This window comes from Sarcophilus harrisii, chromosome 2, assembly GCF_902635505.1.
Source record: "Sarcophilus harrisii chromosome 2, mSarHar1.11, whole genome shotgun sequence".
Taxonomy (NCBI): Eukaryota; Metazoa; Chordata; class Mammalia; order Dasyuromorphia; family Dasyuridae; genus Sarcophilus; species Sarcophilus harrisii.
The window spans coordinates 589,941,978-589,957,039 of record NC_045427.1 but is presented as its reverse complement, the minus strand read 5'-3'; the positions used below and the strand labels follow the sequence as shown (position 1 = coordinate 589,957,039).

At 37.5% G+C, this 15,062-nt stretch overlaps 2 protein-coding genes across 3 annotated transcripts in view; both read left to right on the top strand.

The window, feature by feature from the left end:
• TM9SF3 (transmembrane 9 superfamily member 3) overlaps nt 1–4,723 on the top strand; it is a 62,936-nt gene extending 58,213 nt beyond the window's left edge. The window contains exon 15 of one of the 2 annotated variants that reach the window (XM_012540187.2): nt 446–4,723. In XM_012540187.2, the coding sequence (XP_012395641.2) occupies nt 446–513 (68 nt within the window). In that variant the 3' untranslated portion in view covers nt 514–4,723. The remainder of the gene's footprint in view (nt 1–445) is intronic. The other variant, XM_031956178.1, reaches the window with a different exon arrangement.
• An 8,536-nt stretch (nt 4,724–13,259) lies between these two features.
• Nucleotides 13,260–15,062, top strand: part of TLL2 (tolloid like 2) — a 156,209-nt gene continuing 154,406 nt past the window's right edge. The window contains exon 1 of the mRNA XM_031956177.1: nt 13,260–13,844. Within this exon, the coding sequence (XP_031812037.1) occupies nt 13,619–13,844 (226 nt within the window). The 5' untranslated portion in view covers nt 13,260–13,618. The remainder of the gene's footprint in view (nt 13,845–15,062) is intronic.

Sequence of the window (15,062 nt, the reverse complement as noted above, 5' to 3'; positions counted from 1 at the left end):
ATGCCAAATTTACTTTGCCCTATAAATGCATAAAAAACCCAAACAATTTATCTTTAAGGTATTATCAAATCAAAACTAATCTCATTCGTGGTGTGTGTATGTATATGTGTGTACACCAACAAAATAGATCTAATAGCTTATATTTTTTAGATATCTTAGAGGTCCTTCATGTGGACATTCTTGATTATTAATTTTTGTCTCACTATTAAGGTCCTTGCCCTGGATCACACAGTCCCAAGCCATGCAAAATACTCTTTGATGTTTGAATTTCAAAAACACATAGTCATTTTAATAGATAATACTTCATTTGTGTTAGTGGAGTTATTCATTTTGCAGAATAACAGACAAAATGTTTCTGAAAGCATCAATAACTTAAAATTACTAAGCTTAATTGTAAATTGTAGAAGATGAATACCATTTTAAATATTTTTCTTTGCTTTTTCAGGAGCAATTGGTTACATGGGAACAAGTGCCTTTGTCCGAAAAATCTATACTAATGTGAAAATTGACTAGAAAAACAAGAAAACTGAGAACTCTGGATCAGTTACTGTTTCATAGGGGTGGAACTTGCACAACGTAAAGCGCAAGAAGATAATTGGGCTTTCACACTGGGTACTTTGTGGGTCTCTGTTTCATGGATGGCTTAAAGTAACATCTATTTTCATTGATCCTAGGTTCTTACTGACTGCTTTCTCCAACTGTTCACAGCAAATGCTTGGATTGTATGCTATAGGCATTACCACAGTACATGGCTAATCTTCCCAAAAACTAGCTCATTAAAGATGAATAGACTAGCTCTCTTCAGTGAAGAGGACAAACAGTTTATTTAAAGCATTTGTTCCATTATAAATAAAAAGTGGGAAACTTGGCTGCTTAAATTATATGAATAGAAATCTTTCTGGAATTTAGATATTGAAAAAATAATGTTCCAGAAGATTACTTTTCCCTTATTTTTGCTGCCATTGTCAGGATAGTGGGATGTTTTTATATTTTGGATCTGGGCTCTCTATTTTTTTTTTTTTCCAGTTCATTTGCCGTATCAACTATACCTACATTCATTTGTTTAAGAGAATTAAAAAGTATATATATTAAAACCTGCATGTAATATATCTGCTGTCGTTCTATTTGGACCAATTTCCCATTTATTTATCTTTAAAATAAATATCCAATTACATCTTAATTCCATCCAAAGAAGATTATACAGTCTGAAGATGAGATGTATTCTCTACAATGCAATTACTGTACAGTTAGAAAGCAAAATGTTAAAGGGAGAGAATGTTTGTTTTTATCAAACATTTTGAATTCTACAGAACATTTTAATTGAATGTTTAAAGTGATTATCTTCCTTCCTTCTCCCCCTCCCCCCAACTTAGTCTTATTATCTTTTGTTTGAATTTGAATGAAGGCTTTACTTAAGACATTATAAAAAAAAATTGGGAGGGAAGGGGGAGGGTAATAAATGTATATAACATTAAATAATGTAACTTAGTTGTAGGTCCCAAATGCATTTGGATGTACAGATTTACTACGGAGTACTTTTTCTGATGATGATCTGGTGTAGAAATATGTGAATTTGGGTAGCTTTTTACATCTTGCTTACCATTGCATGAAACATTGGGGTTTCTCCACAGTATGTGTGTGTGTGTGTGTGTGTGTGTGTGTGTGTGTGTGATACTTATTTTTCAGGGGAGGGTTAATTTCTTCTTTTTATTTCTAAGGCTTTCACTGGAGCCAAATTTGTAATTTAGATCATTTAATTTTGTTAATCTTGTCTGGACACATAGAATATCTAAAGCATTGCTGCTTTAGAGTGTTCAGAAAATTAAAATAAAATTTCCTGACAAAATTGTTTTGATTGTGAAAATAGATGTTTTTGCAATTTGAAAAGTGTATTCAAAAAGGCTGAATGCCAGTTTTTGTATACAGTGTTGTTTTCAAATCCAGAGAACCTACACTTGAGTCCAAAGTCCTTGCTTACATTTAAGTTACCCAGTACAATTCCAAAATTAATGACTATCCCTTCTTGACTGACCTTTTGGAAGATGGTATATTCAACTTGGTATACTGTGTGAAAAGTAGGGGTGTGTGGTGTGAAGATTTCTTAAAACAGGCAAATAAAGGTCACAGATTCCCAAGTGTGGTGATGGTCAATTTTACAGTGTACCTGGCCAGAGAATATTTGAAATTGCTTCCTTGGCATGATAAAATTGCCAATTATAATCTTTTGTTTTATCAATATGACCACGTAGGGCAATATAATATATTTATGTTTTTAAAGACACAAAACATCTGTGTTTAAGCCTAATAATGTGTCACATTCATGCAACTCATAATGAATAACGGATGTTGTAATAGGATGGAGTTTCTCTAAGGTATATTTCTGTAAACTGACTATATTGTGCATCTTTCATGTTGTATGTAAGGTGTATGAATGATAAGGTGGTTTGAAAAAAAAGGAAATAGTATTTGCTTGCCATTGGATTAAGGATACTATGAGAAAATGGGAATGATTTTGGAAGTAGAAAATAAATCTTAAAGGAAAACATTCACCAAGCTGAAAAAGTACACTAAAATATATTCCAGAAGTAAGTTTTGATTCTTATCATCCTTATTCTCAACTACTTTGATAACTAAGGTCTTTTGTATCTAATTTTATGAAAACATAGTTGTTTATGATTTTAACTTTAAATGTGTCAATGTTACAGTACTAGAAAGATAAAAGCACAGGTCTGGTCAAGGATAAATTGAATAGCAGGTGTTTTGTCTTAATGTGATTTATTTGACAAGGTTGGATTTATGGAAGGAAAATAGATTTTAAAATTTAATTCCTTTTTAAGTGAAGATAATTATACTAAAGTTTGCTTCTATTTCTTCTTTTCTTAATCTAAAATGAAAAAGATTTTCTTAACTTTAGATCCACTAAAGATGAAAGAATTCATCTTGAGAAGGGCTTTTTGATTCTTGGTGCCTCAATAAGTTACAGGTATATAGATCACTATGTAGTTTGAAATAATTCACAGATGGATTACTTATATTTCTTAATGTTGAAGTAGGAAAATGAATAGAATTGATTATTGGAAATGGAGATTGTTTATATCATCCCCAAAGTGTTTTGTGAAAATGTGAATTTTCTTTTGTTTGTGAACATTATTTCCACCACCATATTCTAAGTGCATTATCAATGCAAAAATTGTTAAAAAGGGACAAACCTTAACTTTGTTTCTGTAAGCATGTTTCTATTGAAACAATTGCATAATGAATGACATCCCTTTTTGTATATCCTAGCATAGGATAGGGTGAAAGTAGAGGAGTCTATTTAAGGGGATGTAAAGCCTTATTTATATGTCATATTACACTTTTTTGAGTATCACCCTTAAATAGAGACTGAATAACTCATGAATTTATTGTAGTATGATGATACCTGAGTTGGGCCGGATGCTCAGGTTTTCTATGTAATCACGCTACAAGTTGCAGATTAATGACAGCCACTTTAGTTAGATTCCTTTTACTTAGAACTATAAGCAGATTTTGTTCACTTGATGCAGAGCTTTTTTTTCTAGATTCTTAAAATTCTGTAGTAACCATTTGCTGCCAAATGTCCAAGCAAATGTTTGAAAGCATCCTGAATTACGGAAAAAAGTGAATAGTTTACAGATGTAACTTGTTGTATAGAAAAAAGCTAAATTCCAAAAGGGCTTTTTCTATATGAATTCTTGAAAACAGCTTCTTTGAAGCTATGTAGTAGAGTTCCATCTGGATTTAAGTACAAATTAATGACATATCTTGGTATTTAACTCCATTTATTGGTTTGAACATAGAATGAGTAATTAACACACAAAATGCTTGAAAAATTTTGACTTCATTCACAACTAGATAATTATGAAACTGTTTCAGCAGCTGAAATAAGAGAGGACAGGGCCCTAAAGGTTATGGAAAAGTATTCACTTAGTTTAGGTCATTTGGAAATTCAGTTCAAAGGGTTATAGAGAATAGATACTAGCTGTAGATAATACAAAGATTTACATAATGCATTTTAGCTGCAGAATGTTTATAAGATTTAATTATGATACAAAGGAATGCTATAGTTCTATCCTACATAAGGAGCCATTTGTCTATTTTCCCTGAAGATTGTAGATGGAGTCATACAAAGGAAGAGTAGAAAAGTTTTATATGGGAATTACTTCAGTATTTCAGGAAAAGCTATCTCCAGTCTTTAATATGGGAGGTTTAGTTGAATTTATTTGAGGGAGTATTTTGCTAATAATTTAGTGACAGTGCAATATACTGTATATTCATTCTAGGAAATGATTTTGTGCTCTCTTGTTTGGCTGGAATAGCATGACATGTTTGAGGCAAGGCAGAAATAACATTCGATTCTGTGTAAAGGACAATAGTGGGTTAATCTTCTTAAAAGCCACCTGCTGTGAATTAGCACGCATGGAAGGGCAGTTATACTTGGGCTTTTTTAAATGTTTGAAACTTGAATTTATAAATCCCCATAGGGCAAGGATGATCAGTGACAAAATTGGGAGGAAACAGTTGTTGCTTGCTGATTATATTCATTTTATACACACTCCTGCTCTGTGCAAGCCATAATTTGCCACCTGGCTTTTTTGAGTACTAGCAAACCAGTATAATGTATCAAGTACCTCTCTGAGGTTCTGGTGTGTTGTACCTTAATTGAAGTTGTTTTTTTTAAAGTAATAAAAAATGTTAAACTTATGATTTTACAGATGCTTGGTTTCTTTTTGCTTTCTGAAAAATTAGTTTATTTTAAGGTAACCTTTGGGTAAAGTAAAATACTGTCACAACAGTGTGATCAACTTTTCATGTAAAATACAAATGTTTATGAAAATAGTTTAGAAATTTAACTTTTCATTTTCTTCCTCTTAAAAATTATCATTTCATCCTCTTTTTATTTATTTATTTTTTTGTAGTTCCTGATGTTTTAGATTTAAGAACATTTCCTTTAAAATCTATTTCTATGAATCTTATTGCTCCGTAGGTTCTGACCTAGGACATATAACCTTACATTCTTGAAATTTTTATTACTTTCTGAAAGGAGTTCCCTACATCTTATTTTACTTGGAAAAATTTTGTGGGATACATAGAGCCTTGATTTATTAAATATATTAATAGGAGAGATTTACTAAGGCCATAGATTACTAAGGTAATCTAGATGAAAAACCAGGTCTCATGCTCTGTCCTATGTTCTGTCATTTAGAAAACTGTATAAACTGATCAATTCATGGTGGTTGTGAGAATCAGTTGATAATGTGAAAACATTTTTAAGGATGTAGGATCTTAGCTTTAGGGAGAGAAGGGACTTGAGATATTATGTACTTAATAAAGATTTGTTAATTGATTGAGTTATCATTTTACAATTGGGCAAACTGACATTGAAAGATTAAGTAACTTACCCCAAATCTCATGTCAGAATTTGAACCTAAGTTTTTTGACACTAGGTCCTTCTTTGAACTATACCACAACAGTATTGATTTGGTGGTTGAATTTTCCTGTCGTTACTTAACTTTTCTTTTTGTTTTTCATCCTTTTAAAAAAACAAACAGCCCTCAATTTTCCCAAATGTAAAGTAAGAATAATAATATGTCTATACTATCTACTACATCAGCTCATTTGAGAATAGATGAACTAGTTATGTAAGTGAAAACTCTTGGCAAACTGTTAATTTCTAAATAGAGAGAGATCTAAGGGTTTAAAGCTAGAAGGTATGTTAGCAGTTACTTAAGGCCCTGAGAAGCTAAGCCCAAGTTACCCATGTTAGTAGCATAGTAGGGATGTATACTCAGGTCTTTGGATTCCAAACTAACCCTCTTTCCACCATCCTTACCTTAAAGTATTGTTGTTCACTTGATACTTTATTTGCTGAGGTCCTCTAAAAATCTGTGGTGATTTCTTTTGGGATGTAAAGTGCCTATCTTTCTAGTTGAAGAGTGAGAATAAAGGAATTTTTCATTACTTAACCTCAACTTTTTTCTCCCACTTAATATTTTGCTTCCTTAGTTATATGTAAAAATAGTCTTCAACATTCATTTTTGTAAAATTTTGAGTTCCAAGTTTTTTTCCCCTTTCTCCCTTAACTTTCCCCTCCCTAAGACAGCAAACAGTATAAGTTATACATGTAAGAATCACTTTAAGTATATTTCCATATTGGGCACATTGTAAAAGAAAAATCAAAACAAAAGGGGGAAAAATTACAAGAAAGAAAAAAAATATAGTATGCTTTGATCTACATTTAGTCTTTATAATAAAGTTTTTTCTTGAGCTGCAAATGCAGTTTTCCATTCTGAGGCTATTGGAATTGTCTTGGATCACTATTGCTAAGAAGAACTAAGTAAGTCATAGTTGCTCATCACACAATCTTGCTGTTACTGTATATAATGTTCTGCTTATTTAATATTTAATTTTCCATAGTTACATGTAAAATGATTTTTAACTTTTGTTTTTAAAACTGAGTTCCAGATTCTCTATTGGCACATGTGAAGTTGTGTAAAACATTTTCAAAAAAGCCAAATTGTCCTAGATCTCTTCCACACACACCCCTCCCCCCCGTTTTCCTTCCGCTGACAAAAAATTCCATCAAAACCTCAAGAAAAATCGTGTTTTTTTTTTTTTGTTTTGTTTTGTTTTGTTTTAAAGTATGGTTCAGTCTGTATTTAGACACAATTCTTTCTTTCTCTGGTTATGGATAGCATTTTTTCATTAAAAGTCCTTCAGAGTTATCTTGGATCACTGTATTGCTGAGAATAGCAAAGTCATTCACAACTGATCATCCCATAATATTGCTCTTACTTTGTACATAGTACATTTAATTTTTGCATGAAGTCTTGGAAGTCTTTCTAGGTCCTAGTCATCACTTCTTAAAGAACGAGCAATGTTCTGCTAACCTATATTTTAAAAAGGGGGGAAAAAATAGGCTTATAAATATGGCTAATTTTTTTTAAAAAATGTGTTAATAGATGTAAAGGCCCTTGAAGAATTCATATGTTAAAAACAAAGTTAATTTGAAGAGAATTCTAACGAGCATGACTCTAGTGACTCAACACATTCAACAGTGTTCTTAGTTGTTCATTATAGGAATTGTGGAACAATTTCGAAGGAGGAAGACTTGGGAATGGAGAACTGAATGAATTCTGGAATAAGGGAGTTATATTTGGTTGACTAGATCATGTTCTGTCTGATTTGCTAGTAAGAATCATTAACATCTTAGAAAGGTGAAGATATCATTTTCATTTAGGTAATGTGCAAGGAAAGGAGTATTTCAGGCTTCAAAGTGATATGGGGGAAATAGTATTATTTGACAGAAGGAGAACTGGCATAAGTCATTATAGAGAATGAATCTTAGTAGATTGGAATATGATGTCAGTATTTTCTTAGTTTATTGTATGTATATGGATATGTGTGAGAAAGAAACAGAAGGATAGATATTGAGGGGGGTAGGAAGCTTCCAAATATTTTTAAAAAATAATAACATGACTTTCCTTATACATGAATATTGCAACCATTGTCTCACAGATATACTTAGGGGTATAGTGATGGATTCCACTTGGGCTTTACTAGATTATTTAGCTTTTTATTCTGAATTTACTTATTTCTGTTTTACGGGGCTTACAATTGGGATCATTTCATGCAATCAAAAATTTTAACTTAATGAAACTGATGGGCAAATACAGAAGCCTAAGAAAAAGATAATCAAAATGTAGACTATTGAATCATAGGAATTTTAGAACTGGAACTGACCTTAAAGATAGTGACATCTTCATAGGTTATACACTAACATTTAGATTTCCAAACTACTACGATAATGCTCTTTTCACCATTTCATACTGTGTTATAATCCAAATATATTTTAGTTGGAGATTAAAATAATACATGAGCATGGAACAAAGCTCCATGGAACCTTGGAACAAGTTCCAAAAGGAACAAAAATTCTGTAGCCCATTCACTAAACTTGGAACACATTAAAGTCTAGGAGTGGATTGGCGGGGAGCAAAATGAAATGATAGCTATTCACTACAGTAATTTGGGCAGCCTATACATTGCACACAGTGGGCTTTCAGTTAAGCCTAATCTGGTTTTTGGGTTGAAGGCAAGAATATCAGGTTGGCTTGAATTGAAAAAGATGATGATTGCCTGTGGTATGACTTGGGTCATTGCTTAGTAGCTTGAACTTGACACTGTTTATATATACTATTGTTTGGAGACAGATTTTTGTTAGGCATTTTGGTCTATTGACTTTGTGGGTATGCTATATATTCCTTTATTTGACCGATTATAGAGAATTATTGAACTGATTTGATTCTTTTCAGTATTGAGATAGAAATTTATTAAAAGAACATCAGACGAAAGGAAGTATCTTTCTATTCTGCTGAAATTCTCATCTATACCTATTGGATACTTTCTAGGAAGTTAACTATTTCTAAAAGCCAAGTCTCCTCCTCTGCTACTAGTTGTGTAGAGTCTATCCAAAAATCATGAGTCTATATTAAAGACTTTATAAAGACATAGAGTGTGTCTACATAATTTAAAAATGTATATATGTCTGTATATGTATGTATCTATAGTGTAAACATGTACATAGAAATGATTACATATATGTGTATGTATTTTTAAAATTTGAAGCCCTTATATAAAGTGCTAATACTTGACATTTCAGAGTAGTAGGTTTAATAGTTTTAGTTTGTAAGTCTAAGTCTGTTTTGTTTTTTAGAGTGCTTATCACTGAGGGAAAATGCTTATAGTATTCTCAGCAGTGCTTGTTCTAAATTTTTTTTTCATACACCCAACTTTTCATTCTGTGAGCAGATAATCTCATGTCTTTCTGACAAAGTTAAGGTCATTGTGAACTCTCAACTCCTTATTCATCCTTTCAACTTGTCACAGAAATAGTAAATGCTGAAGGAGATGAGTGCTGATGAAGTCAGGAAGACTTGAGTTTAAATATAGACTCGAATACTACCTGTATGATGTTGAGCTAGTCACTTCTGTTTGCCTCAATTTCCTTGCCTGGTAATGTGGATAATAACAGCACCTCCCTATTGGTGTGGTGGGAATCAAATCAGCTGACATTTGTAAGATCTATGTGCCTGGGCACATGGGTGCTAAATAAATGCTAGCAATTATTATTTTCTAATCAAACTGCTACTTTTGCCATTCTTATGCTCCTAAATTTACATTTTAATATCCCCTCTCCCCAAACTGATTCTTTCCAAATGCTTCAGGACCCTTGATCATCTCTTCTCCCACTGATTCCTTCCCTGGACCCTTTAAAAAATATTCAGGTATTGCCTGTCTTCAAAACAAAAACTTAGCCAATTCTCAGCTCTAACTGTGTCTTGATCTCTCCCTTTGACTAAGTAACTTTAGTCAGTATACATTTACTAAGCTTATGATAGTGGGAACATTGTGTTATGAACTAGGGTTTCAAAGAAAGGTCCAAAACAAACAAAACCCAAAACCTCGACTCCCAAGTCTTGCCCTCAAGGATCTCACAGACTTAACAGTGACAAGATGCAAGCACCCAGATATAAAATGATATGTGGAAAGTAAATTGGTAAGAGATGATCTCAATAGGAAGATGGTAAGATTAAGGATTGAGAGAGGCTTCCTGTAGAAGCTAAGGTTTTTGCTGAGACTTAGCTCATTATGAGAACGTCCAGAATTTGGGAGAGGGATTGTCTTATGTGAGGAACAGCAAGAAGGCCCTTGTTGCTGGCTAACAGTTTGTGGGGGCAGGGATTATATTGAGGTGTAAGAACACTGGAAAGATAAGGGGAGAGGGTCAAGTTATAAAGGGCTTTTCAAAGCCAAATGGGATTATATATTTGATCCTTGGGATGGTCCATTAGGGAGCCACTGGATTTTTAAAATTTGGGACGGGTGGCAAGCTAAGACCAGTGCTTTTTGAAGGTCACTTTGACAGTGGAGAGGACAATGGACTAGAATTGTAGAGAGATTTGTCAGTAACCCCAAGCTGGCTACTGCAGTAGTCCAGGCCAAAGGTGGTGATGGCATGTGTTAAATGGTGGCAGTGTCAGAGCAGAGCACATGTAAGATGAAGGTAGAATAAATGGGACTAAATTCTCATTCATCTATATCATTTATTGGTCTCATATATATTAGATATATAACTTTTTGGAGACCACCAGTGATCAAATGTGAGCTTAACCACCACCTCTACTGACCTTCCCAGTTACGGAGTGCCTTACTCAATACTCCCTTCCCTTTGCTTCCATAGCATTCTTTATTGATAGCTTTTCTGTTTGTGATAATAGAGTATCTCCTCCAGTCCTTCTTGAGCCTAGTGTTCCTGCTTTTATCCTTTCCTTTCTAGATCATTTCTTTTGGACCTTTCCAGTTCACCTCTGTGAAGATTAACTCTCCACTCATCCAGCCTTAAATCTGCTTTTCTGAACTCCAGACTCCCAGTGTTAGAATCGTAGTATTAACTCAGTGAAATTGATAAAACAATGCTTATTGGTTCACACATTCACAAGTCAGTATTCAGTATGAGAGTTTACACCTCCCACAATCCCACTCTCTCAGAGGAGGAGTCAACCTTTGAGTTTACACCTCTAAACCAGCATAAAAAGGAGGTGAATCAGTGGAGTCAGTTCAGAAGATTGCCAGGAGTCGCTGTTGGAGATGGGCAGAAGCTGGAAGAGCTAAAGGACTAGCAACAAGAGCTCTAGGAACCAAGGAAAACTTACCGCGCTATTTTGGAAGACACAGTAAAGAATTGGATTTTAACTCCTGGCTGTATTTGAGGTAATTATTGATCTGAACTGAAACTAAGGCTGCCTCCAGGAAACCTCCCCAAGAAACCTGCTCCCAGAGAGAACCATCATACACAAAAGAAGAGAACACCACACTCCAGTTATAGGGTTTTTTGTTTTTTATTAAACACACAGCATTCAAAATGAATAGAACAGAAAAAGTAAAACTGCAGACTACTAGCCATTCTTCCAGAATTTTAACATTTAAACCTAAAGCATTAAAAAAAAAAAAGCACTTTTAACTACTAAAAGTCTCACTAGGACCTCAAGTTTCGTGTCAAAACAATTATCTTTCACTCAAGATTTGTTCCTATTCTGTTTCTGAACTTCTGATGGCTTTTTAGTTTTTGGAGTAGTCTGTACTGGTAATCTTAGCTTTTCTCATTTCAGTAAGTTTATTTCCTCTGTTTTTTCATGACTTGCTACCATGACTTGCTTATTAATTGGATCGGTCTCAAATTTTATTTCTCTCTGCCATACATTTTTGTCAGCAAATGAATTTGCTTGAAAGTGAATCCTCATTACCTACTAAATGCAAACTTCCTGAGTTCCTGGGCAGTGCTGTCTATGGTCTGGTGAAAGTAGACATTCCCCTTTTTTTGTCTTTTCCTAGTTATGTGGAATGTGCCAACCAACTTGCTTATTGGTACACTGTGCTTACCTCCTTACGTCTAGAATGTCCTTTCTTTACCTCAGTTCCTCTTTGCGGTCTCTGTTAAAATGCCACCTTACTCTTTAAACCTGTGCCCAAAAATAGCACTTTCAGGAATCTGCTCATTTTGCCTGGCAGAAGTGATTTGACCCTTAACTTTTTTTTTTTTTTTAAACTCAGTACATACTTTTATTTAGTTTCTGATATATAATTTATATAATTATTACCCATCTAGATTGCAAACTTTATTGCAGGACCATATTTGGTTGCAGTGTTATTATCTAATAATGCACAGTATTTTGCTATAGTAAATACTTATAGTAGATAGTAGGAAGTCTTTGTTGAAATTTGTTGAAAGAATGAAGAAAACAGAATGTGGAGAAAAGCTCTGACTCATCATCATGAAATAGATGAAAAGTTCAGATTCTTTGACTTCATTTAAAGAAGAATTTTTTAATGACAAAGTTAGAAAGGTTTTGAAGTCGCTGGCAGTGGCGGTTGGAACTGTAAAGGTCCTTGGAATTCATCTAGTTCAATCCTTCTCATTTGATGGAGAGGAAACACAAGGGTGCTGCAGCTCCTAAGGAACATTGTTTATTAGGCCATATCAAAATGATTAATCGTTTTCCAGCATCCATTGAAATGATAGTTCTACTTGGGTTAATAATAAAACATCAGCACATTTGATGTATTTTACTTTAATCTATTTTAAGAAAACAACAAAACAACCAAGAATACCTTTGCTATTCCATTTTTAGAGACTATTGACTAAGTTGTAAATTGGGAGTCTGGGAGAAAGACAAGTTGATTTCCAGACATAGTCCAGAATTAGATGGCACAGTTCTGTTTGGTGTTTTTTTTTTTTTTTTTTTTTTTTTGCCATCTTTTCTACTTTCTATTTATGTTAATATACACATCACTATTATGAGTTTCACATCTGTGGATCAACAAAATGGTTTAATTGAAGTATCAAGGTTTCAGAAATTTATAGTATCTCCATGCAAATGGAAGTATTTTTGCTACTGCAACACTTTTTCAACAATTTGCTTATAGTAAGTTATTGTGGTAGTAAATGAGGCAGCTGGTGTAAAGAGCCATGGACTTGGCGGCAGAGGCCATTGATACAAGTCTTGGCTCCTGCAGTGTATAAACTTGACTTTCTGAGCCCCCTTATTGGTTTTTCGTTACTTTGCGGGACCAAGTGAGAAAAAGTAGAGAGCTTTATACTGCTCTGCTATTGGGAGGTTTTTGTCTTAGGTTACAGACTCCTAGAAATCAAAGGAGCATGTTCTTTTATCACCCTAGTATGAAATCATATATGTGAAAAAGCTGAAACATCTTTCCTCCCCCCCCTGCCGAATAGATGTATCTTGTCAGGGTCAAAAAGTGCTAGGCAAATGGGGCCCTTTCCTCGAGCCATAAAGGACCGCCCCTAAACACCCCCCAAACAGCACTAGACCATTTGGATGGGAGGCTGGAATGAACAGAAGCAATAATAGTTTTATATTCACTTAAGTGCTAGTTACACGAGGCTACCTTGAGTGTAAGCTTGACTTACACTGTGTACTAGGTCAAGAGAGAAGGGAGCCGAGCTAGGCTGCTTCGGTGGCTTAACCGGTGAGGAGGCGGAACGGAGAGCTGGCTAAGAGATGCCAGAGGCCACACACACAAGCTAATGGCTGTTGGAGACTTAGAAAGGAGTTGTGCGGGACCGAGCCAAACTACGGAGGACCAGAACTTTGTTTTGCCTTTTTTGGGGATCTGCGTGGGGAGCCGAGGTGCCTCCAGAAACACGCTCGCCAGCTCGGGTCCCTCGGTCTCGGTCCCCCCTTCCCACGGATGCCCAGAGGTGCGCAGCGGAGGAGGGGCCTCCTGCGAGCTTCGGTGTGATTGGCTTTCCGACCTCCCTGAGGGGCGAAGGCGGTGTGGTCCTGCTGGGGCGGGGGAGAAGGGGCGGAGCGGCCCCTCCTAGTGCAGCTTCGGTGGCAGCTTCGGCGGAGGGTACCCCGAGCGCGGGTAGAGGGCGCAGCGCCGGGCACGCACTGCGCGCTCGGAGGCATGCACGGCCGCCGCGCTTAGCAGTCCGAGCCTGCGGCGATCCGGCTCACCGCCTAGCCGCCTCCGGGTCCGGCGGCCGCGTTCTGTCACCTTGCGCGCGCTGAGCGCACCTATGGCGCTGGCCCCCCGGCCCCGGGCGCCCGCGCTCCAGCGCCTGTGTGCTCCGCTGCTGCTGCTGCTGCTGCTGCTGCCGCCGGCCTCCCTGCCTCTGGCGCTCGCCCCCGGCCGAGCCGCGGAGCCGGACTACCCCTGGGAGGCGGCTGCCTTCGACTACTCGGCGCTGGAAGAAGCGGACGGCGCCCAGGAGCCGCTAGATTACCACGACCCCTGCAAAGCTGGTAGGTACCGCGGGAAGTGCAGCTGAAGTTTGCGTCCCCTTTGCCCCGGGGCAGGGATGGCCGTTGAGGTGGAAATGAGACGGCAACCTTCCCGTGCGGCTGTGTTTGTGGGGAGCCCTCCCTCCCCGGGAGATCTCCGTCTCCCAGAGCGGATCTGGGGGTGCTGCTGGGGAAAGAGAGCATAATATCCCTTCGGAAGCTGGGCAGGCGGCGGCGGGGTGGGAGGGCTTCTGGGAGGGACGAGATGCCGCTCCCAGCTGGGGAGATAAGGTGGAAAACCGGGAGAGAGCTGCGGATGGGGGGGGGGGGGGGGGGGGGGGAGAACAGACCGCCAGGTGTCCGCGACCGGACTCAACCCGCGGTGCGCAGCTTTTGCCAGTCTCGGGAGAAGTTGGTAGCTCCGGTCTCATTCCATTTGCGCATTTCATCCAAACTTTCCCAGGATCTTTGTATGGTTCCTGGAAAAGACTAAAAAGACTCCCCCGCACGGCCGCAACCAGTACCAGAACGCGAGCGAACGAAGTTGGTTGTATGGTTCTAATTAGCCGTCGATTCATCCCTGGAAAAGCACCGTGGCCCCCGCGTCCCGGAGCTGAGATGGAAACCAGCAGGTGTCCTAATCTCCCCAGGAAACGAGTCTCGGAGGCATTCTGCCGGCCTGCTGGCTTTCACTTGTGCGGGGCTCTGCCTGTGTTCCTGCGCTGATTCTCTGCGCTCGCCAGGCAGTCAGCGGATGCTTCTGACTCGGAGGAAATATGCCCCAAATTTTAATTGTGGAGGAATATAGTTCTGTGTGCGCGCGTGCGTGCGTGCGTGCGTGTCTATCCATCCAAACTCCCTACCCAAAGTAGGCTACTTGAAAAATATGTTTTAGATCTATGGCAGTTCCTCCGTGGAAAAGACTGCCCTGGATGAACGAGGGCACTCGATTAGGAAAAGATGTGATTGGCCTTCTGATTGGCTTTTGGCCAGAATCCAGCAGGGCTAAATCGTTTCCTCCCCACCGCTCAGCAATCTATAGGGATGAAATCAGCATTCTCACGCATTTTGATTTCCTCCCCGGCACGGACAAATTATAAGAGGAAGGAAAAAAATAACCACGGACATCATTTAAAGAAAGTTACTCACTCTTTTTCATAAAGGGACAGAGTGGTTTCTGAAGATTTCTGAGGTCATTGTTGTCTGAGTCAGAGAGCCTGAGTTCAGATGTTGACTCCC